Source organism: Vanessa tameamea, chromosome 10 (assembly GCF_037043105.1).
Source record: "Vanessa tameamea isolate UH-Manoa-2023 chromosome 10, ilVanTame1 primary haplotype, whole genome shotgun sequence".
NCBI lineage: Eukaryota > Metazoa > Arthropoda > Insecta > Lepidoptera > Nymphalidae > Vanessa > Vanessa tameamea.
Window position 1 is genome coordinate 8,003,585 of NC_087318.1, and position 25,676 is coordinate 8,029,260.

The 25,676-nt window shown below is 31.7% G+C and overlaps 5 protein-coding genes across 10 annotated transcripts in view; 3 read left to right on the plus strand and 2 right to left on the minus strand.

Moving 5' to 3' along the window:
• Positions 1-1,359, minus strand: part of LOC113391362 (protein turtle) — a 58,300-nt gene extending 56,941 nt beyond the window's left edge. For 4 of the 6 annotated variants that reach the window (XM_064216033.1, XM_064216034.1, XM_064216032.1 and 1 more), the window contains exon 1: positions 1,025-1,359. The gene's annotated coding sequence lies outside the window, so the exon portion shown is untranslated. The remainder of the gene's footprint in view (positions 1-1,024) is intronic. The other 2 variants (XR_010309251.1, XM_064216035.1) reach the window with 2 other exon arrangements.
• A 4,004-nt stretch (positions 1,360-5,363) lies between these two features.
• Positions 5,364-13,031, plus strand: LOC113391423 (polyphosphoinositide phosphatase). Its single transcript, XM_026627390.2, has 12 exons — positions 5,364-5,557; positions 5,853-6,063; positions 6,778-7,198; positions 7,395-7,715; positions 8,105-8,449; positions 9,550-9,748; positions 10,210-10,343; positions 10,734-10,961; positions 11,211-11,394; positions 12,054-12,208; positions 12,418-12,612; positions 12,749-13,031. Exons 1-12 carry the CDS (start codon positions 5,483-5,485, stop codon positions 12,987-12,989), a joined length of 2,709 nt encoding a protein of 902 aa, XP_026483175.1. The 5' UTR covers positions 5,364-5,482; the 3' UTR covers positions 12,990-13,031.
• An 886-nt stretch (positions 13,032-13,917) lies between these two features.
• LOC113391413 (synaptojanin-1) lies at positions 13,918-19,877 on the plus strand. The gene has a single exon (XM_026627378.2). The coding sequence runs from the start codon at positions 14,062-14,064 to the stop codon at positions 17,347-17,349; it is 3,288 nt and encodes a 1,095-aa protein (XP_026483163.1). The 5' UTR covers positions 13,918-14,061; the 3' UTR covers positions 17,350-19,877.
• A 1,843-nt stretch (positions 19,878-21,720) lies between these two features.
• Positions 21,721-22,983, minus strand: LOC113395859 (uncharacterized). The gene is made up of 3 exons (XM_026633601.2): positions 22,774-22,983; positions 22,508-22,687; positions 21,721-21,933 (listed from the first exon to the last, which is right to left on the minus strand). Exons 1-3 carry the CDS (start codon positions 22,846-22,848, stop codon positions 21,793-21,795), a joined length of 396 nt encoding a protein of 131 aa, XP_026489386.1. The 5' UTR covers positions 22,849-22,983; the 3' UTR covers positions 21,721-21,792.
• A 368-nt stretch (positions 22,984-23,351) lies between these two features.
• On the plus strand, positions 23,352-24,608 carry LOC113395935 (ubiquitin-ribosomal protein eL40 fusion protein). The gene is made up of 3 exons (XM_026633721.2): positions 23,352-23,492; positions 23,753-23,984; positions 24,374-24,608. Exons 2-3 carry the CDS (start codon positions 23,759-23,761, stop codon positions 24,535-24,537), a joined length of 390 nt encoding a protein of 129 aa, XP_026489506.1. The 5' UTR covers positions 23,352-23,492; positions 23,753-23,758; the 3' UTR covers positions 24,538-24,608.
• The last annotated feature ends 1,068 nt before the right edge of the window (positions 24,609-25,676 follow it).

The window sequence follows — 25,676 nt, forward strand, 5'->3', positions numbered from 1 at the left end:
CTACCTACTCCTGAAAAATAAATAAAATTAATTAAAACGGACATTAAATAATTAACCAGTACGGAGATTAATATAAAGAGTAAGTTAATATATAATAATTAATATATAATTTTAAATATAAAATTAAATTTCGCCCATAAGAAAACCATAATAGTCTAATTATGTATTTCAATATACTTATGAAGTATATTATTTAAGTTAAAGTAAATACCTAACGGGCTTATTTCAGCGTGAAACAAACGGAACGGACTCTTAGGGTAAAGGCGTAATCTATCTCAAACGAAATAGATACCAAAAAAGTGGGAACAAGGTCCGCTAAATAGTACGATTCTATTGCAACTATAGCCTTAAATCTTAAAAAAACTGAACTTTTATTGAATTACCTAACATCGTATTTTTTAAATCGATTTCACTCTCCTGCGAACCATCGAAGTGTGACATAATAAGAACAGTTTCAAATACAATGAGCGTGGGAAAATTACTATCTACAAATAAAAAAAATACAATGCACATTTTGAAATGAATTTTATGAATTATTTGTTATTAAAGTAACACGATTGCATATTATAAAGTATATTATTTTGTAATACTAATAATAATTTCTAGTTTTATTTAGTACGTAACACAATAAAATTAATCTATTCGTATTCGTTAAACTTGGATGTTAATAATAATACCCTAAAAAAGCCGACCTTGTTATAAATATTACATCTCGTATCTTTTATAAAAAAGAAAGATAATACGCATCAAATTATTTTGATTAATTAAAAATTAACGCGCAACTTCGTCACACAGCCTCACACGGGTACTTATCTAGCGGTTGAACTTTCAACGGTATATTTACATGATCTTAGTCGACTTTTCAACTATTATTTATCCCAAAATACATTTATATCTTATTTATAGAATATTTAGGTATGTTGTAAAATAAAAAACATTCTCTGATCATACTGATGTCACATCCGCAGACGTCGAAGAATTATTTTAAAATTTAAAAATGTTAGGTTTCTCATTATCCACTTACCTTATTTTTGTATGAAATAGCCGATCAATCCCAGTGCTTATATGGGCCCCGAGGTCCGCAGTAGTTAAAATTGCCGCATTCCACTACAGCCGGGCGCGGGGCAGACGCAGCCTCCCTATTTCAACCGGTTGTTTAACCGCGTGTAATTCATTCACGTTTACTCGAAGTCATCACTTAAACTACTATTGAAACACCGTATTTATAATGAAGTTTTGGTAATCATGGCTGCGCGATGTGTTTTAATGGTATCGTTCATTTATCACATCAGGACATTAGATGACTATAAACAGGTAAATCGAGTACGACGACGCGCACTGGACTGGCGCGAGTCGCGACTTCGACCGTCGACGCCAGCGACCTCCCGCGCCGCCCGCGCATGCGCGACGGATCTCGCACTACCACTCGGGAAAGCCGACCCACAGCCTCATTTACACATACACTCGATATGAATTTATCATGTAACAAGCTCCTACAATTTTAATGAATGCAAATACACTGAAGCATTACATATGTATATATACATATAGCCCCAAACAGCAAAAATGTGGAGGAGGTTTAAGTGTGTAATTGAAGAAACATCATATCGTACCACATAATTACACTTCGTTTAGTGCCCTTATGCGCTACTTTGCCAAATCTGCATTATTAATTGATATGAAGTTTCTAATCTTCAGTCAAATATGTGTCTTTTTAATAAGTATTGTATACTGTACTTATGTGTAGGTAAAAAACACGAAATAAGTAGGTATACAGATTGCTACAGGTTTGACCTACTTGAATCTACACAAATATTTGATTGAGTATGGGTGTGGACCTTACCTTGCCACCCTGATAGCATGAAGACCAAAGGATGCGACACATATAGGTATCATATTATACTTTTAATGTATCGTAAATATAATACTTTATACTTGACACAATTTTTTTGTTTTTAGAGTTTCACTCTAATATTATCTTCCTTCTTTTAATTTGTTATAAAAAATTGAGGCCCAAGGGCTAGGAATGACTGGACACCACACAGTCAATGCACCCCCAACCATGAAAACTAAGTTGTTAGGTTTTGCTAAGAAAAACCATTGAGCCAGTGGCTCACTACTATCGCCAATTGAACGATATTATTTAACTAGCATTTCCATTCGTTTCGCATAACTTAATACTTAATAGTTCATTTAACTGAAATTAACTACTATGAAGTTCTCGAATTTGAAACTTCTCTAATAAAAATAAGTACTTATTGGGGTTTAAGAATAAAACAATATTTTTGTCTTTTGACGGTTGACACCCACGAAACTTCCATTTGAAGTTGTTTTTTTTTTCTTACTCATATTTCAGACAAAGGAATATGATGGAACAAGATTGTGGCTTGAGAAAACCCAGAGTTATCATTGAAGCCAATACTAATATTGAGAAACGGAATTATTAATTTACATACATTATGTACATTTATGGATTAGTAAATAGTTATAATAATTAACGGATAAAACTTTTAATTTTTCGTATACCTGTGAAAATTACCTTCTCCATAGCAATTTCATCAGAAATTTGCTTTTAGAAGCACAAAGAACACCTAATTCGGTTTTAATTAAAATTAACTCAATCATTATTTTATGATAATAAAAATCGTCCAAGGTATAGTCTCTTATCGAATAAACTATATAAAATAGTCAATAGTGTGAGCAGACCAAATTGTATCGAAATCTTTTATTATTAATAATTTTAATACTATGATATTTGTATAACAAATCATAGCAAAATTCAAATTTTTAAATGTAGGACAAAGAATCAATAAGAATTTTGAGAATTGACACAAATTACATTTACAACAACCATTTTGTGTTTTCCTATCATATGTGCTGTGCTTGTTGTATACGCGTATTTTTAATGAACATTGCTTGAATGTAGTTTGCCAGATTTTTTATTTTTTAATAAATTTAATTTAAGAAGTGATTACTGCAAATTAATTGTTAATTAATTTATTTTACAAATTATCATAGGAACATATTATTATTATTATTTACCAATTTTTTACATATATTTTTTTTATAATAATCTATATTCAATGCACAATGTACTTAATAATATATATAATATATATTATTAAGTACATATAATATATATTATTAAGTACATATAATATATATTATTAAGTATACATAATATATATTATTAAGTACATTGAGGATAAGGATAAATGCTGTATTGCATAAAGTCGCTTCATAAATATGCATTTATTTCTCGTAAAAAGGTTTTTTTTTATTGTGGGTTATCCCTAAGAGATAGACATATACCATCGTGAACTTTTTTTGTAGATGTTTTAAGGTGCTCAATACTTTAGTAAATTATTTTTATCTATCACGTAATGTTCAGCCAGCGTTTGCAATGTAAGCGCAAAAAAAGTGTTTATTTACGACATCACATTAGAAACCATAAAATTATCAGTGTTTCTCTACTAAATTATGCATTTATTATACATGAAAACCTTCTTCTTGAATCACTTGATCTATTAAAAAAACCGCATCAATCAAATCATCATCAATCCTTTACGTAATTTTAAAGATCTAAACATACACAGGGACAGATAGAGAGCAGGAAGCGACTTTGTTTTATACTACCTATGTAGTGAAGAAAATGAGTAGTGCGCTTAGCAAGAAGATAGTAAAAGGTATAATTATTTGATATTTTAAATATTTGTTTCTGTAATTGTACCATAAATAATAAATATTTAAAAGTTTTTTTTTTGGTTATGGTCATTTGACTAAAAGTCCTTCTTCCGAAGTTTTCCAGTCTAAAAAGCCACTCATCTACCTACAAAGATTTTATAGTCAGTAAATGAACCCGTACCTATATTGGGGCATCATCTATTGGGGCTATTGTTCCGGTACAGTAATATAGAAGCATTCATTTGTTAAGCTCTTCCATCTTAACATCATGTAGGTAAACGTCTTAAACTCTCGTATGGTGGCTGGGAAGAAAGATCAGGTTCTCAAATTAACGAGACAAGAAGCTACAGAACAAACACAGTCAGTCAAAGATTTCCAAAATGGTATTTTTTTATGCAAATAACCGTCAGAGTCGAAATAATCTAAGAATGTTACAATAGTACACACACTTATTAATGCACTAATGAACACGCATATATTCAAATGAAGATGAGTAAATTTGAAAAAACAATGTCTTCAATTTCGTTATTACGTCTTTTACTACCGATATAGAGATTTTATACTTAACTGTATATAGCAGCCAAATAAGGGCGGAGAAAAAATATTTTAACAATAAAGATATTAGTACATTGTAATTTAAATTTAGTATTTAAAGTTTAATAAATTGCTAAGAAAATATCACGGTTTCTCAAATGCTATGGGCATTTCATAATAGTTAAAATCGCAACATTATATTGCAATGTTTAAAGCGATAAAATCAAGCGATATTAATGCATTAAAGAATTATGAAATATACCTACGAAAATCTCACATAATAGGTGTCAGCTAACAAACGACAATGTTTTATTCATTTATATCTTAATATACCATTAACAGTAAATTAAGCCAAATAATAAATTTGAGGCTGTTTGTATATATTGTGTATAATTTTATATATAAATTTGATAATTATGTTTATAAACAATTTAATACGGTTGAGTGAACTCTAAATATATGCAAATATGCAGCTATTGTATACTTCACAAATTTTATTCAAATGTTTTTGCATAATATACATATAAATCACCTTCTAATATACATATAAAAACATATAATTATGATATGGTAACTATCTATTTATATTGATTTATAGTGAGTTAAATTATGTCTTTGTCAGCTATACTAAGGTAAAGAAAAGACAACTGGTAAAGACACATTTTACAGTGAAGCTATTTTCGATAAAGTACCAAGCTAATCATAAGGACAAAAATCTCTCCGAAAGCCTCTTTCTCCTCTCTTACTATTGACTGACTAGTGACTATGTTATTGGCATTAAATGTCACACAATAGTATATTGTTCTACTTATTATAAGTTTCGTCTGATATACTTTTTGCTTTAGGTTAATTTTTTACCTGATTTATACATGAATAACAATTGAATCCATGATCGTTACCGCTGAACCCAAATAGTTTGGATTTGAATAAACTTTTTGTTAATTTTAATCAAAAATCCATCGATATGTTATTATAAATAAAAATCATTTTTTTTCATGGAAACCGAAATTACTAATGATAACCAAAAATACAAACAATCCTTATTTTCAAATTTCAAACATTACTTTAATTTAGTTCAGTAGACGGGTTACTTTGTTGTCATGTCATTAGAGCTCTGTCTGTCAGGCCTTTTGCCGACTCCAGCTGTCATCTATGAAATGTCACTTAGATACATGTCAAAAAATCAAAATAAATAATTTTTCATATTATTGTTGCTTAATGCTTTAAATAAAATATTTTTGAGAAATTCAAATCATAAATCAAAATGTCTAAACGAAATTTAGTATTTCATCCAATTATAAGCTCTATTCAAAGGATAGCTTTATATGAAACCAAAACTGTAAGTAGGAGTAACTCATTCATAAATTCCTTTTTTTTATTATGAAATAAACAATTACCATATCTCCACATATGTGTTGTGAAGGCACGGCCTTTTAGCTTTTTTTATATTTGTTTTGTATCCGATTTGCCTGCATATTTGTATTTCCATATAAAACAAAAACATACAGGGTCCAACACTGTTATTATCACAAAGTTATTTTTTTAGTTTTAACGAAACAAGTTATTTTCATTCTTTATCTTTTTTACTCCTATAAATATATCAAGCAAGATACAATTATAATTATAATTTCCAGAGATTTTATCTAATTGGATCAAATAATACACAAACAAGATTCCGTGTACTAAAAATAGACAGAACAGATTCAAAGGAACTAATTTTAGTTGATGATAAAGTTGAGTACAATAAACAGGAAATACACCAACTGTTGAACATGATTGGATTTGGTAATAGGAGTGGCCGGTCACCTGGGTTAAATAAGCTTGTATCAGCCTTCGGCATTGTGGGTTTGTATTGAAATTTTATTAAACAAATTACTATTTAATGAAAGTGCAAAGATAGTTAGTTGTATATGTAAACAAAAATTGTTTGTTAAGCTCTACTGCTTAACAAAAGGCTTAAAACCCATTAATAAATTTGTTTGTGTTATGTTTGGTGGCAAAGGAAAATATTATGACAAAACCTACATGAAGGCAAAGAAATTCTGGTCCACTAGAACCTACTGAAAAATTATTCTCAAAAGGTGGGAATATTTGAATGGGGAATTATTTATTTAATCTAAAATTAAATTAAATAAATGCATCATGTCAAAATTAATAAGCAAATAAATTTATTATAATAGTTTAAATCCCTCTTTTTTATATGTACAAGCTATTGGTCACAGAATCATATCAGCTATTCTAGAGTCACAGAATTTATTAATAAAGGTACTACTTTATAGACCAGATATTATTTCTACTCTAATGATCCAGGGTACTTAAAAAAATATATTTGCTGAGCTTGAATGTGTCAAATGGTTCTTCAATATTGTAGTTAAATGCTCTAAATAAATTATATGACTTAATTTTAATGTGTGTTATAAAAAATTAATGAAAAATTTGATTTAATTTAACTTATAAGGTCATATAGGATAACAATAATGAAAAAATATAAATAATGTTGCTTAAGAGAGGAATAGAGTGATAATAGAAATATATAAAATTGATACCCTTTCATTACAGGGTTCATAAGATTCCTGGAAGGCTATTATATAATATTAGTAACAAAAAGACGTAAGATAGCTGTGATTGGCTCACATTCCATTTATAAAATAGAAGACACTGCAATGATATACATTCCTAATGAAAGCAACAAGCCACTGCATCCAGACGAACAGCGATATGTTAAAATGTTCCTAGCAATAGATCTCTCAACAAACTTTTATTACAGCTATAGTTATGATATAACACATACATTACAAATGAATATGGCTCCTCCGAGAAAATTGGCACCAGCTTTATTTCCCAAACCGGTCACTGCAGCTGTATATCAGTCAAACTTGAACTCTGAACAGGAAAAGTGCACATGTAATAATGAACAAGATGATGAAGACATCTTTGAAACATGGAAAAAACAGTTACTTGAGAGACAACTCAAAACTGGGTATATGTTTATTAATGATATATTTAAATTTCCTTTTTTCAAATATTTTATAGTACTTTCCAAAGTTGGAAATATGTTATATCTCCTCTTTGTGAGTGTAACTGTGTCAGCTCAATCACCCTTCAAACTAGAATAAATGGTTTTAGTGTTTAGTGAAAAAATAACATGTAAGTAGACAGAATTCTTTTTTTTCTAGGGTACAAAATACAAAATTAGAGTTTGGTGTGAGAACAGTACCACAGTGGAGGTTTGTTTGGAACAGCCACCTTTTATCTGTTGTGCATTCACAACTGCATCCTGATTGGATTCTTTACATTATACATGGGTTTATTGAGCAAAGTAACCTAAATATATTTGGTCGGCCTATATATTTGACTCTTATTGCTAGAAGAAGCAATCGATATGCGGGCACAAGATTCTTAAAGAGAGGTGCTAATATGCACGGCGATGTCGCCAACGAAGTAGAAACTGAACAGATAGTTCTTGACGCAATGATCTCCTCCTTTTCTGCTGGCAGGTATGGAAATTAATTTAATGATTGTGTGGTTGACAAGGGGAAGTTTTTGTTTGAAAAACTTCCCTTATTCATTAATTGTGCTGTACAAAGTTAATATATCAGGCACAATTTATAATAATTAAATCTCAAAAAATATTTTGATATAATTATTGTTAACTGTATTGTAGTAAGAAATACTGTTCTAAATTATTTTAAAGATGAGAATATAAATTCTTTTAAACTGTATCACAAACAATTTTGGAAATAAATGCAATATTTTTCATAAATGTTATTCTTTAACCTACAAATTAATTAAAATATCTACAATAGTCAATAATTCATCTGATCATTTTAGATAGTGAATGAAGACTTTATTATTATAATCTAAATGATTAATTGAAATATTACAGGTTTAGTTCATTTGTTCAAATGAGAGGATCGATACCCAGCTTCTGGTCACAAGATATATCTAAAATGGTTCCTAAGCCGGCTATAATGATTGACCGCAGTGATCCATATGCCGAGATACCGGCGAAACATTTTAATAACCTTATGACGCGATATGGTTCCCCCATTATGATACTAAATCTTGTCAAAAAGAGAGAAAAGAGAAAACATGAATCTCTTTTAACAGAAGTCATTAGTAATGCCGTGAAATACCTCAACCAGTTTTTGTCTCCAGAAAATGCAATACAATATTTCCATCTGGATATGGCTAGAATGAACAAAGGTGCTGATGCTAAAGTGCTCGACAAGTAAGTTTTAATAGAGTATTATAAATTTAATATATGTTTTGCCTTCTCTTTTACTCTTTATATTTTTGATGACGATGTTATGTTCTGATCGATTTTACCGGTCATTCTCAACGGAGGCTAACCGACTATGTAGGAGATATAGAGATATCTCTAATCTCTTGTTTTCATATTCCAATGGGATGGCAATCCGACATAATTTTTATTTGGTGGTAGGGCTTTGTGCAAGTCCGTCTGGGTAGGTACCACCAACTCATCAAATATTCTACAGCTAAACAACAGTACTCAGTATTGTTGTGTTCCGGTTGGAAGGGTGAGTGAGCCAGTGTAACTACAGGCACAAGGGACATAACATCTTATTTCCCAAGGTTAGTGGTGCATTAGCGATGGAAGGTGGTAGGTGGTGCATTGGTTAATATTTCTTACAGCGCCATGGTCTATGGGCGGTGGTGACCACTTACCAACAGATGACCCATTTGCTCGTGCGCTAAACTATACCATTTTTTTTTTATAATAATTGAAAAGAGTTCAGGAGCTGGACCAAAGACTTCAGACCTTCAGGGTAATAAAATACCATCAGATTCTGTCGGAGGGGCAATATCGTGCTTCATTTGGTGCTCGGCGATGAAGGAATACATCGTGAGGAAGCTGTATGTATTGGATAAAGTTCAGTCTCATGTATATCACCTCTCCATTGCATAGGCTCTAACGGTATGGTAGAATGAGCTCCAAATCTTCTCAAAAGAAGAGGCCTGGATATAGGCTGTTACTTTACTTTATTATAGAATGAAGCGTGTTCCTCCTTCTACTGCATTCAATCTACACACTTTTTGTTAAATAAATTCGCGTACTAGCTTTTCGCTGTCAGTATGTTACAGCAAAGGGCTGTATGTATCAATTGCGTAGTTTAAAGGAGAGCAAAAAATATTATTTCGTATATTTTATTAGTATAATATTAGGTATTTACATAAAAAATCCTCCGCTATTTCTAAGTTTCAAACGTTATGTTTAAAATTTTTAATTATTCAAATAAATATAAAGGACACACGACCCTTGTACTTACAGTAGCGTTATAAGCTAAAGAATTGTCACCAAATTTTCAGACTATCGGCTATAGCCCGGACCGTGGTCCGCCGGACCGGTATATTCCTGAGCGACAAGGGCTACGGCGAGGAGATGGGCGTGCCGGGACACCAGGCCGGTCGCCTGCAGACCGGACTCGTGCGCGTCAACTGCGTGGACTGCCTCGACAGGACCAACACCGCGCAGTTCGCTATCGGCAAGTGCGTGCTGGCTCATCAGGTCAGTGCGGAGCGGTCCTTTTAAGTATTTCTCATGATATACAGAAGAAAAAATATATATATTTTTCTATATTGAATTATTAATTATTTTGTGTTTGCCAATTGCATCTTCTACATATGTAGCTCATTTCAATCACTTCTTATCAGATATATATGATCAATTCTAATAATATTTATAAGAAATCGATTAAGTGTACCTCTCTAATATATCAATTACTATCATATAATGTTGTTAAATTAAATTATTCAATACTAATAATAGTTTTATAAATAACAAGTCGTCGCCCACTGCTTCGCTCGTGTTTTACGGTTTGGTCGTCAGGTTATATTCAAGCTTGTTTCATACCAAATTTCATCAAATTCGGTTCAGTGGTTAGGCCTTGAAAGAGCAACAGACAGACTTACTTTCAGATAATATACATTAAACAACTGTACGTATATTAAATACTATAATTGTTACAGTTGTATGCATTAGGCTTAATCGAGGAACCTGTTATCGAATTCGATTCGGACTGCGTCAGACTTTTGGAAGGACTGTACGAAGACCACGGTGACACTCTGGCGCTGCAGTACGGCGGCTCGCAACTTGTCCACAGGTACATAATATATTGTCAGCCAACTAAGTGTAAGTTTGATTTAAATACCTCTTGACGCCTTGCGGTTCCCGCAAACTGGAGATGACTCATCTCAATCCGTGGGTATAGTAAAGGTCGACTGAATTCAGTGCCACAACTTATATCGTAACATATTCTGAGTTCACAGGGGTGCATAGCGGTATGATCACGGAATTATTTTTTTATTTAACGCAGGTATTATCGCAGACTACCAGGCTTTAAAGGCGCTAATGTAGTGGACTGTAATAGGCGATCTTATGTTTTTATCATATATCACTTGTAGAATAATAATCATGATTTTCTTTAGGGTTTATCATTAGCATTAGTTTTAGCTTTATTTTTAAATAAACTACATTCAACTTAAATTTTCAGAATTAAAACATATCGTAAAACAGCGCCTTGGTCGTCCCACGGCAACGATATCATGCAGACCTTGAGCCGTTACTACTCCAACACTTTCTCGGACGCGGAGAAGCAGAACACGATGAACTTGTTCCTTGGCCTCTTCGTGCCGGACCCCAACCAACCAGCGATATGGGAGTACCCCACGGATTACTATCTACATCACCCAGAGACCATGGTTTACATACCAAGCAACAGGTATATTTTGACATCCGCGTCCTGAAATTCGAAACGATGAAAATAGGGATATTCGAATTTAAAATTAATGTCATTATTTGGCGTATTTATTAAGTCCTGTTAAATTTCAATACCTACCAGCTACCGGCTGTATTGGATTCGATCGCTCGTTAATCCCCAAATCCCTATCAACCCTATTAAACTATTGCATAAAAATGGAACATTTTGATGAAGAATTTGAGAGTAATGTTTGAACACGGAACGGTTCAGGTCGCTGACGCGCTGGTGGGACGAGGCGGCGGCGCGCAGCCTGCCCCGCGCGGCGCTGGAGATGCGCAAGCTGTGCTGCGAGGTCATCGGCCTGCAGGGCGACGCGCTGGAGATGGTGGACCCCTACCAGGAGTACAACCGCCCCTTCGAGTACACCGTCTTCGCGGACTGTTTCGAGTTTAAGGTAAACGAAACCCGTACATAAATAAGATTTAAAACTTTTGGACCCTTCTACTCGAAGGCGTATGTCGTGCCTTCCTGTACGTTCTTAACAATACCCATTGCCATCACTTAGAATCGCGGAAAATGAACTTGTGTGTACGGTTGCAGAGTGTACCCCGTTTATAGCGGATACATCGAGACCAGTTTTGTTCCCTCACTTCTTTCATTTTTCTTATTTCACAACAGTGTAAGTTCATCCTGGCCCCTTTTCATATTTATCCCTCTATAGCTTGAGCAACGTGGTGCCTTCTTCTTTTATGCTTTTGAGATAACCAGATATAAACACCAGATTTCGCTGTCATTGCACCGCGATATTGGCTCCCCATTCACATAAGATATCAGCAATACTATTCTCCAAGGACTAACTTCCTATTAGGTTGAAATTAAATTTTGAACCCAGCCATACTTTTTCAATTAAAGTACAATTCAATAAATTATCAATACAGTCATCACTTCCCTTTTATAAATATTAAATTAATGTATATCTACTAAACAAATAAATAAAGGCTAAGATTAATTTTGGTCGTTTTTTGCCACATTATGTAAATTTATTTACAGGGAGTGGAGAAACAATGTATTTTTATTTAAATAATATTGAAATGTATTAACAAATTGTTTTAGATGTACCACACACTAAGGGATCTCGCTCCGAATTCATATGAGAATTTAAGTCCTTTCGTAGTGCGCGGCCGGTCTGTAGGACAAGTGAAAGGACCCAGTTCGAAAAATCCAGTAATTAGCGGAAGATCCAGCACTATTTCCAACAATTCTAGCGAGTGAGTGGCTTCTTATTAAAGAACATTCAATAGTGCTCTAATAAAAAAAAAAGTGAATTAAACTAAGATATGCAAATATTATTTTCCAATAGCTTCATAGTTTTGTGCTACCTTGAACATATTGTATTAAAAATGGAATAAAGTACTGAGTTAAATGTAAATCTCAGATAATACGAGCAATAATATTCCACCGTCCAATTTGTTTCTAGTTCAAACAGTGACTCCACGTCAGATGATGACCTCACAAGCTCAACACCAAACTCCCGTCAGTCCATAATGTCTCCCATAACAATGGTGGCCAAGCTGCTGGAAGAAAACGAAGTGGAAGAAACGCCGCTCTTTCCAGCTATTAAACGTTATAATTGCATCAAAGTAGAAGAGCCTAGCAAGCGGGATATGTTGCTGTAAGAATATTTTTTCCTATGAATAATATTTAACTAGTTAACGATACTAATATATAACGACATCTCTGAAATATATCATAAAAATTCACTGTAAATATAGTTTATTGTTTGAATGTATGTATGAATGTACAAACAGGTACAAACGCTATGTGAACTTCGAGCGACGTTCCAATCCACGGTACAAACCAGATATCCACATTGTGATGACCGTAAGCAGCGCCTTTACGATTGACAGCTCCGTTGATGTCATCCCGCCCACCGTCACCAAAGCCTCCAAAGAAATATACCAGGAATATGTAGCACGAAGTAATGGAAAAATTGTCGTACCTCAAGAATCCATCGCGTTGTATAATAAATATGTAAATTTTAGCTTATAATTATCATGTAAAAAATACTATTTTGTTAAATGCAAAGATTTAATAATTATTCTTGCTTGAACATTTATGCTTATTTTTAGGCTTAAATATTATTTATAATCGTGAAGATTTTAATAATATATTATTGTTATATGTTTAAAATTATTATTAAAAGAATAAATGTTATGGATGCTCTGAAATGGTGTATTATATATTACCATTATATACTATTTATTATACTATTGGTTTCAATATATATATTGTTTTATAATCTGAGATTAAAACATATGTACAGCGGCCACTGAGTTCGAAATTCGAACATCATTATAATAAAATAAAACTATTCTTATTATTTCCTTTTTTTTAACAAGAAAATAAATTCGATTGATAAATAAAAGAAAAAATAAACTAGACCGTTTTGTTGTTATTGTTAGACAAACCAGCAAAAAATAATACCAGCCTTCACCTTTTCCTATAATGTGAATCCTGCTAATCATTGAAGTACTAGGAGCAACCCACCATGGTCAGCAAGTAAACCTAAGAGTATGCCCACGAAGACTGAATGAATATTATACCAATTTTTTATGATATATCCAACATAGTTTTATAAGTACTTGTAACAAATGTATGATTATTTTGCTATCATGATGAACTTTGGGCTTAAAAAACAAAAATGGCGTAAGTTTTCTAATAATAAATATACCATTTCAGTAATGTAATTATTGTCTTCTATAATATATTAATGTAATAGTTTATAAATCCCTCAATTTCAGTTATATTTTACTTATATATATATTCGTTATTATTCCTTAAATTAAAGGCCTATATTTATACCTATTACTGAAAAAATATATATACCGTTTATTCTTTTAATTTGTGATTGAAATTATGGGATTCCAAGTCATGTTTATTAGGTTACAAAAAAAAAAGTTGATGTGACGTGCGTGACGTTATTGACATTTAGATGGTGGGCTGGTCATAAGCATTCAGCCGCTGGTGTCCTTATATTAAATCCAATTAGTGCATTATTTAACAAATAATTCATTTAAAGGGGCGGATGTTTATCGATCAGAAGTAAATCGAGACAGCCACAATGGCTATGTCTAAAGGTTTCAAAGTTCTTGAAAAATCTTCTCCACCTAATCCGTATAGTGTAATTTTGCAACACAGAAATAAAGATACTGCATTATTATTCGAATCTCAAGCGGTGGTTTCCCTGTCGTTTCAAGAGACGGAAACCTTGCGTAAACAATACCATAAAATTGCTGATGCATATGGATGTTTAGGTGTTCTACAGTTAAATTCCGGAGAAAGTTGCTTATTACACCTTGTTCTCGTCACGGGCTGCTGTTCCGTTGGCAAGGTAGGCGACATTGAAGTATTCAAAATAACTCAAACACAATTTTTACCTCTTTTCTATCAATCTCAGAGCGAAGACAAAATTTCAGAAGTGAGAAAATTACTTAACTCTGGCACCTTCTATTTTTCATGGAACTCCGGTAAAACCACCGATAATTTATTTGATCTTACTCTTTGTTCCCAAAGAAAAAGCAAAGGAGCTAATTCAGATAATAGATTCTTTTGGAATAGAACCTTGTATATTCACCTCATAAGATTTGGAATTGATTGTGACGATTGGCTTACTCGAGCAATGTGTGGATCAGTTGAGATAAGAACTATTTATGTAGGTCATAGACAAGCAAGGGCTGTGCTCGTGTCCAGGTTGAGCTGTGAAAGAGCAGGAACAAGATTCAATGTTAGAGGTTGCAATGATGATGGTAATGTTGCTAACTTTGTGGAAACTGAACAAGCAATTTACATAGATGATTCTGTAGCATCATATATTCAAACTAGAGGATCAGTTCCACTATTTTGGGAACAGCCAGGGATTCAGGTTGGTTCACATAAAGTAAAAATGTCGAGAGGATATGATGCATCAACTAGTGCATGTGATAGACATTTCTCTCAGTTGAAGCGTAATTATGGGTCCCTTGTAGTTGTTAATCTTTTGGGCTCAAGTTTAATAGGAGGAAGCGAAGGAGAAGCTACTCTAAGCAATGCTTTTCAGAGACATCTCAATGAGTCTGCTCATAATGATGTTGCACAGATTATATTTGATTATCACCAGGAAGTTAAAGCTTCATCAATTGATTCAGCACTATCAAAGTTTAAGAAGATTATTGAAAATTATTATGATAGTATTAGCATTTTCAGTGCTAGAGGTAATGATATTTATAACATTCAAAAGGGTGTAATACGTACTAATTGCTTAGATTGTTTGGATCGAACAAATGCTATACAAACATTTATTGGCCTAGAGATGCTTGCAATACAGCTCATGTTACTACAATGTGTTGATAAAAAACAGAATGTTAATAGATTTGAAGAAGTTTTTAAACAGATGTGGGTGAACAATGGCAATGAAGTGTCAAAAATTTATGCAGGCACTGGTGCAATACAAGGTGGTTCTAAGTTAATAGATGGAGCAAGATCGGCAGCTCGCACCATACAAAATAATTTGTTAGATAACTCAAAACAAGAAGCTATTGATATATTACTTTTGGGCTCAACTCTCAATTCAGAACTAGCCGATCGCACAAGGATTTTGCTACCATCTAATATTTTACACACATCCACACCTGTTCTTAGAGAAATGTGCAGAAGAGCAAATGAATTTACGCAACCATCTAGTATACGTATTACAATTGGAACATACAATGTGAATGGTGGTAAACATTTCAGAAGCCTTGCATATAAAGATGTTTCATTATCGGATTGGTTACTGGATTGCCCAAATTCAGCTTTAGTAAACACAGTAAACTTAAAAGATCATCCTTCAGACATATTTGCTATTGGTTTTCAAGAAATAGTTGATTTAAATGCTAGTAATATTATGGCAGCTAGTTCTGATAATGCAAAGGCATGGAGTGAAGAATTGGATAAGATACTAGCGAGAGATGCTTCCTACACGCTTTTATCAAGCCATCAGTTGGTGGGTGTCTGTCTTTTCCTGTTTGCAAGGAAAGATTTAATTCCACATATCAGAGATGTAGCCCTTGATTCTGTCAAAACAGGGCTTGGTGGAGCAACTGGAAATAAAGGAGCTGTGGCAATTCGTCTCGTAATATATGGGACATCCCTATGTTTTGTCTGTGCTCATTTTGCTGCAGGGCAATCTCAAGTTTCAGAACGTAATGCAGATTATACAGAAATCACGCGAAAAATTGCTTTTCCTATGGGGCGGTCCTTATATTCTCATGATTATGTCTTTTGGTGTGGAGATTTCAACTACCGTATTGATCTAGATAAGGATGAAACGCGATTATTAGCATCACAAAATAACATGCAAAGACTTTTAGAGCAAGATCAACTATTGCGCCAAAAATCACAAGATCTAGTTTTTAAAAATTGTTTTGAGGGAGAAATTACTTTCCTTCCTACTTATAAATATGATTTATTTAGTGATGATTATGATACCAGCGAAAAATGTCGGGCTCCAGCGTGGACTGATCGAGTCTTATGGAGAAGTCGCAAGTATACCATTGATCCAGAAACAACATCAGAATTAGCCGCTGGAAAAATATTGCACTATGGGCGTGCTGAACTTAAACAGAGCGATCACCGACCGGTGATTGCTATCTTAGAAATAGAAGTGTCACAAGTTAGTTATACAAAGTGTATGGAAGTATTTTATGATGTGGTCAAAGATTTGGGTCCGCCTGATGCTAGCATTATTGTACAACCAGCAGAAGAATTTGATAACGAAGAATCTATTTTTGATGATAATTTGATGACTGCTGTTCTGCAAGAATTAGCTATTATTGGGGAAGTAACATTAGTACGTTTTATTGATGATCTTACATTGAGTATAACATTTAGAGATAGTCAACATGCCTTGGCTGCAGCACAGAAAGGACAAATTTCAGCTTGTTCTATTCCATTACTAATATCATTGAAGTCACCTAATTGGATCGATATTGTTAAGTCAGAAGTTAATTTGTGTTCCAATAACACAATTCCTTTATTCGGCGAATTACCCAGCGAACGCCCTCTACGATCTGCTCCTCCTACACCACGTAGACAACAACCGAGTAGACCTCCAGCTCCATCGCCTACACCTCTAATACCATCGAGGACACCAGCGGTAAGTCCAGCAAGGCCGCCTCCTCCTCGCCCTGCGCCATTTCAAAATGACATACTTGGTAATGTACTACAGCCTGCACCAACATCACCTCCTGCTGACATTCTTCCTCCGCCACAATGCGCACCTCCGCCGCCACCAGCTAGCAGCACTCCTCCTCCGACTAGTCATCCTCCTCCAGTACCTGCCCGCCAAGGAGCGCCACCTCCTTTGCCAGCCCGCCCACGACCAGTTATTTAGATCCATATGGCGAAATATGCTTTAAATTTGTTTGTTATTGATAATAGAAATGGTATTCAATATTATAGTAGTTGAAATGTTACAAATTCAATAAACATATTGCAATAATTTTTAAGCAATGTTCTATCGTCTTATATGTTATCGCCGTTATTATAGCTCTATTCAAAATTATATTAAACATACTTATTACCCTTTTTAAATTTATTTTAATAGGCTGTGATGTATTGATCAAAATATCCTAGTATTTCTTTACTTATAATAGTAATTATTATTAATTTTTGTTCTACGTAGTATTTTTATTTTTTTACTTTTTATAAATATAAATTATATTTAGCAAGAAGTATTCCTGATATATTTTTTGTATTCTAAAGGTTATATTCAATTGGAAATGGCAGAATTTTACTATTGATCTCATTAGACGTCTACATTTTTTACGTAATTTTATATGTTAAATGAATTCCTATATTTCGCACTGAATCAACAGCTATTTTACATAATTTTTTATTCTTGTTTGGGTTCCTATATGTTTTATGAAAACTTGGTACATTGTTCATTTAGCTATTAGGAGTATATGTAATGTAACTTTGTACATTTGGTCATAAGAAATTTACTATGAGGGAAGTTCTCAGTTTATTGTTATTATAATATTATTAGATATCAACGAAAAGTTAGAAACTATAGCGAGTCTTTATTCTTCTGTAAATTTTATTATGATGTTATAAACATTAAGATTTACACAATATATTAATTTTGATATGTTATTTAATTAAAATTATGTAATTATAGATTAAAATTTGAACATTTTTATTTTTAGGAATAACATTATATTATTTTTATATCAAGGATAATATATTTAATATGTTGATGCAATAGTATGATAATTCTTAAACTGATAGGCTTATCTTATTTTATTATTAGTGTATTAACTTCACCATGATTATTTTCAATACTAAGCAACTGGTATGGCCAGTATGTCTACATATTTTTAGTTTTAATTCTTTGTTTAATATGTTATTTATTTTCGGACCAACGTTTCATTAATATATTGGATTAAAGACATATTTTTACAGAATGTGAGTCTAGCTTTTAGCGTTGTAACAGTATATATGTAGGAGTAAAATGTATTTTGAACATTGGTCGTTTACGAGATTTGAAACTATTTATTTACATAATAAATCGCAATAAACATTTATAAAGTTAATAGAATTGTGAGATTGTCTTCTGTAATTAAATATTGTTAAATAATTATCGCAATACTTCAAATATATGGCAGTGTACAAGAAGAATCTGTTTTCTTATTTAATACAAACAAAAAACGATTATTATAATTTATTATTGTAATCTATCCATAGATGTATATCAGTAATTTAATTTTAAGCTCGCTGTTACATTTGACAAAAGGCAAATATATTTGAAACAATTGATTTTAGTTTCATAAAAATAATTATTTAAGTTATTTATATTTTGATATAAGTATAATGTTTCCGTATTTTATTCAAAATATTTCTATTTCAATATTTATACAAAACAAGAGAACCATGTCTGTCTGTGCTTTGAGGGCTACCAAAATTAATATAATTTCTTTTGTAGAAAATATGTGTCAACGTTGTTAATCTCGACATTATTTGATGTTATTATCGCTTAATGTCGCTGTATTTTGTGATTCTAGAATTTACAGTAATAGGTTGATTTATCTTGCAGGCAAAGCTTAATTGGCCATTTAATTAACAGTCTAGCTTTTTTACTAAGCGGCACTTTTCAATGAGCAGCTTGAATGACATTCAGCTAATACATCTTCTGTTCATAGAATGGGGATTTGCTTAAGACTCTCCTGATAATATAAACGGCTCAACGGTGCCGTTTAGTAAAATGACTAGCCTTTTTATTAAAACGCTAATTAATTTAATTGACTGCTACATATACACCGTTTGTAGAGCGCTATTTTAAGTATAATTTTATTGATATTGATCATTAGTAAATATCCTTTCAGGGTACGGGCAATTTCAAGCTATTGTTAATAAGGTATCGGTTGAATTAATATTTTAACTTACTGCAATAATTATTCTCAAGGATATATAAATAGAAAATATTATTCAGCCGCTAGTCCTGTGAATAAGGCTTGTATCCCATTTACGAACTACGAAGTAATCATGATACGACTTGCGATAGTAGTTATCAATCGAACAACGCTTGACTTTAACAAAAAATAATTTATTAGATATGAGCTGTAAAATACATACTTGTGATGAGAAATATGCTTTATTTTATTTTCTACGTCACTTGTTATTTATTAATAGGTATAAGTTTCAATTTACGATTAAATTGACGTACTTACCTGATTTGCATTTGTTAGTTTTATAAACTGATCAGTAAAAATATCATAGAGCTAATAATATGTACAATTATTGTACAACTATTATTGTAGATATAGTGCTTTATAAATGTTGTATCAAATATTATGAGCAGATAATAGTTATAGACAATTTATGTGTGAAATGGCGAAATAAATTGTTTTGGCGAAAAAACTACGTTAGTACGTTTCCTTTTTAATTTTAAGTTTCCATTTCTAATTTTAAATGACAAAAAAAACAGTCAATTTTAGTGGAGTAATTACAAAAATCAGCTGAACCATCGACTTAAATGTACTATACTATGCACATTTCGTTTATTATGTCAATACCATAAACAGAAGAAAAATTGCATTTTCAACCCTCGTATCCTTTTTATTTATTATAATAAGGCCTAAGTCTAAATTACAAATCCTAATATTTCATTAAAATTAAAAAGGGGCACAGAACTTTCAAATATTTTTTCTGGATAGATGCGAACTTTAGCCACCATGTCAATCTCAAAACTAGTGTATTTGCAAATATAACGGTCTTTTTCGAAAAATATTTCGACTTGACTTTTTGTGTATTTTCATATAAGGTACCTCCTACTGGTCTTGATTATTAAAATTTATAAAAAAATAATCGATGAAATGTTGAAAGATCCTTTGATGCTATGTTTTGTACCTTTTTTTTATATAAGCATGAAATATTTATTACGCGGGTATAATGAATTAAAAAAAAATTAAGTTGCTCTTTCGTAGGTGCTCTTAGGTACGTGAATGCGGATCATTTAAAACAATACCAGTATTCTGTACCAATATGTTGTACCATTCGAGCTGTAATGAATCAATCAATATGTTTTTAGAACAAACGATTTTAAATATATATTTTTTTTGCAATATAGTTGTTTCATAATTGAATATATTTTTTTTAATGCAGCTGTATCGCAAATTTCTTGATTGAAAAGCATAAGACATTCCTTTTATGTTTTCTTAAGCAAAGTACTAGAAAAAGTAAAACAAAATTCCATTAGAATAGTTAAAAAATTAATAAATCAATCTATGTATTTTCTTTTCCTACGACGATTAGTCTAGTCATCTCATTTTATCTTCTACAATATTATAGTAGATACATGTAGCGTAAACCTCACAGGAAATGTGATAATTGCAAAATTGCATAAAGTCGATTTATATAGTTAAACTATACATGTCAATAGATGGCGCAAAATTTTTAAATCGTACTAAAAAAGTATTTGACACCATATAGAGGTAGTTTTTTAATATTTTTATTTAATGCACAAACAACTAATCTTGTTGAGACGTAACTTTCGTTGAGATGTAACTGTAAAATTTTAATTTAGTCTATAGTTTCAGAACCGACAAAGGCTACCTACTATGTTAATATATTCTATATTATATTACAGTATCGGACATTATTTTGGCGTTCTAAGCGGTATTAAAGCAAACGCTGCCAAAATTATAACAGAAATACAAACACTTTGCTTAAGACAGGATTTGACATTGTTGTCAAATATTATATAGATAACTCACAGACACCATTAATGTTTATAATCTTTCAATTTGTAGATATAACTGGAGCAATATATATTACCAGACATTTAAATTTGGTTGTTGAATCCATAAAGATTGTCATAGGTTATTCAAGAACTCGACCTGAATGATATGACGTTAACTCAATACCAGTTTCTTTTTAGATCAATTCACTCATGATAACATATACAGATATAACGAAAGTCAACTACTTTTAAAAGTCAATTATTTTTAATTGGTTACTTTTGTAAAATCAAATAAAATTATAAGAATTGAATAATCATTTAAGCCTACTTTTAAAAAAAAAAGGTTTTTATTTTATCAAAGAGTTTGCATTAGATTTTTAATATTTACAAATGCATATTCTAAATAAGAAAATAATATAGTATTTTATAATAATTATAACAATATATTTAAGGTGTTTAATTTTTTTTTATTTGAGTCATATTGTGTATCTCGAAATTTATGATTAAAATAAAACAAAACTGTGCGTAGTTCTTGATTTCTATTTAAGCACGAGCAACTAATACATAGTATAATTTATTGAAATAAAACTAAATTATTTATTGCTTCTTGGGGACAGCATGAATGTAAACAGTGTGGCCAATACCAACTAATCCAAGAATACACAGCAGCATTGTGAAACGGTACAAGATACCATCAAAGGGACCACCCTTCAGGAAAACTGGCACATCATCCTCTTTCTGAAACAAGAAAAAAAAAATGTTAAAAAAGAAGTTATATTGTTATAGAACTATGTAAGAATGTGACAACATTGTTTTATATAATTGATGGTATCAGAATACAATACAACAGGTAAGCAGTGATTTTATAAACCACTGATTAACAAAACTAAATAATTAAAATCAAATAAAAAAAATACAAATAGAAACAAATAAATTAAAAACAATGAAGATATTGTGCAAATATAAAATTAGCTAGAATGTAAAAATGCCTTAATTTAGCCACTCTATAGAAATTTATATGCTATAATTATAATTATTTCTAGTAAGAGAACTAGTAAGTAAGTAAAAGTAAATTAGTTTCTAGTAAGTCAGTTAATAGGATTATTAGAGTATATGTTATATTGATATTATGTTTGTACTGTTGCAACTTTTATTAATAAAAAAGAATAAGAATAGTACAGTACATTTGTTTGAAATTAATTAATAAAAAAAAAAACTTGCTGTGTATATCTAATAAGTATTAATATATATCAATTTTAAATTATTATTTTGTGGTATTGATTATTTCTGTTTAAGAGTTTTGTCAAGTTACCTGGAAGAGTTCTTGGCGTTTCCTAATGGTCTCGTTAACAGGCGGATAGGGAGTGTTGGTGCCAGGCATGAGACGTCTGGATCCTGGGGCTGGGCAGGCTGAAGATTCAGTCACCGTTGACATTTGAGCCGTGTTGTACTGAATGACTGGAGGGTCCACTCGTTGGAGAGCAATGGGAGCCTTGTAATCATTGTAAATATTAATCATAAAAATCAAAAGATAATCTTATTGAACAAGAAAAATATATGTATATATTGTTTACTTACAACTGGAAATAGTGGACTTTGTAGATTGGTAGTGGCGATCAGCCTGCCGGTAATTTTGCTTAGTTGGTGATACATTTTGCAATCCTTTGAATAGGAGCTATTATTTCTCAAATACTAATGTGCTTAGAATCCGACCTGTTACGAAACAAGTACTTATCGAATATGGATATTGGATGACGTTCAGAAATTTCTAGAGTTACCCCGTTACAAATATTAAAGCTATATATATTAAAGTAGTAATATAATTAATCATAACTTATAAGGAAAATTAATCATGATATTTTGTTATTGTATAAAACAAAATAAATTATTAAATCAGATTTATCTTTATAAATCAAGAATTTCAAAGTTTTTAAACGTGTAAATAGCTGATATTTTTTTTTTGTTTATTGCTAATTTAACTTGGGTTATAGGTAAATATTATATATTATTCAATTTTTTATGTGCATGCAGGATTTAGTGAAATCTACTTAATAAATTGTGATACGGATCGTTATAATTATTGAGATTGTAGCATCTGTGATGTACTATTCTAAAAAAGTTTTTATGGAACCGTATTTTTATGTATAGTTTAATAATTTAAAAAATTGAATACTTTATTCGTTTAAGCTTACTTTTTTTTTGTGTAGTCTGTGCCAGATTTTTGCTATTGACAAGTAGTCATTTATAATCTTTCTTTTTGGTGGTCTTTGACATTTCATCGAGCACATTTTGTGAAGGTTAGTATCAATATTTTATGAAAATTATTAATTTAAACCTTTTTGGTTGTATTATTTCTGATTATTATACTTTTTAATAGGTAATTTTGTATAAGTATTTTAGTAACAACAATGAGTTGTTACTAACATTCGATATTTGAAAATCCGCGTGGCATGTTGTCTTGACGAAGACGGCTTCATTTTGTTTTTTTCATTTCATATTTCAAAACCAATCAAAATTTAAAAGCGCGTATTAAGTAAACTTAAACTATATTTTTCAGCTCACAATGCAGATCTTCGTCAAAACCCTTACGGGAAAAACCATCACCCTTGAGGTGGAAGCCTCTGACACTATCGAAAATGTGAAGGCTAAGATTCAGGACAAGGAAGGAATTCCGCCAGACCAGCAACGTTTGATCTTTGCAGGAAAACAATTAGAAGATGGGCGTACCTTGTCGGACTACAACATTCAGAAAGAGTCTACACTTCATCTTGTACTCAGGCTTCGTGGAGGTTAATTTTTCTTTTAAATATAATAAATATATATATCTGATGATTGATAAACATCCCTGTTATGTATATGTAATTTCGTAATATTTTAGATATGGTTATGAAAACAGATTGTTTCGCATAGTTTGTGTATTAGGTTATTTAGAAATTGTAAAAGAAAAAATTACAAGATATTAATTTGACTTATTTGTATGCTGCTATTTAGGATTAAGCAGTCACCCAAAAAAACTAAAAGCTTTGAGGTACAATTAACTAGTCACTTTGAGTATAACACTGCAAAAACAAACAATTATATATTTTTTTCTATAATAGTTTTGTTTATGATTACGGAGCTCCATAACATTTTTGCTCTGTATATAATGAATTGTAATATATAAATGAAACATTTTCAGGTACTATTGAACCCTCCCTTCGTATCTTGGCCATGAAGTACAATTGTGAGAAAATGATATGCCGCAAATGTTACGCCCGTCTGCACCCCCGTGCAACCAATTGCCGCAAGACCAAATGTGGACACACCAACAATCTGCGCCCCAAGAAGAAGCTTAAGGATTAAATTAATATTCTTTTAACATCCTCAACTGTGGCTAATTTACAAGTATAATATAAAATGTAATAAAAAACGCAGAGTGTGGTTTTTTTTCTATATTTCATTTATTATATTAGTGTTTTTGTGTTTTATATTAAATTTGTCCATATAAAATATAATATATTGCAATTTATAGTGGGCTAGGTTAGGAAACCTGAAAGTTTTGTTGAATTTGTATATTAGTTCTTGAATAAGATCCTATTGAAAGAAAAGTTATTTTTTCACAAATATTCATTTACTTAACATCTATATACAAAACTTGTGTTTAACGACGTCTGCGACGTAAAGGTCATAAACACCCTTGTTTGCGTTGAGAAATAACGACACTGAGTGGTTTCTATCGACTGTCACGGTCAATCGGTATCAAGTGCCCTTTCCTACACATACCTACACGTGCTGGCTCGCGATGTCACTGTCTAACTTCGACAAACACCTTCGCGCACGAAGAAATTAGGCAACTCTTCTCTTTGTCACAGCGCCAAAAAATAGAAATATCTACCTGCATACGTTTCCCCTCCTCTTATACCTTCCTGTAAACGTATCGTTCAAGCGTGAAGAGGCATTTACCACTAACCATCAAGTGGCGCAGAGTATGATTACCCAATTTATATAAATATAAAAATATGTTTGTAAAATGTATATCTTATAAATCAAAGTAGATAATGTAGAGGGTTGGACTGTATGGGGATGTTCTTTTTACATTTTAAGCCAGTGCTGTTGCTTAATGTAAGAATTAATTAACTTATATTACAGTATCTCGATGTATGACAAATAAAAAAAAATCTCTTCATAAATATTTTATTTTATTTATTTATTTTGTCTCAGACATAGTCCATATTTTAATTTTAGTATTACACGGCAACCTTTAATTAATGTTAGTAAAAAAAAAAAATTATAATAATAAAAGCAAACAAAACAGAAACAAAAACAAAAACAATAATCAAGGTTACCTTTACACGTTCAGCCCCTTTGTCTCACACCGCACTCCAACCCATACATTTCCGAGTGCTCGCCTGCCCATTTTACTACATTGCGTTGGTTGTGGTACCAATATTGCAAAACAGATTTAACTTCGAAGGGTACATGCGTCTCCTCCCTTAGTTTAT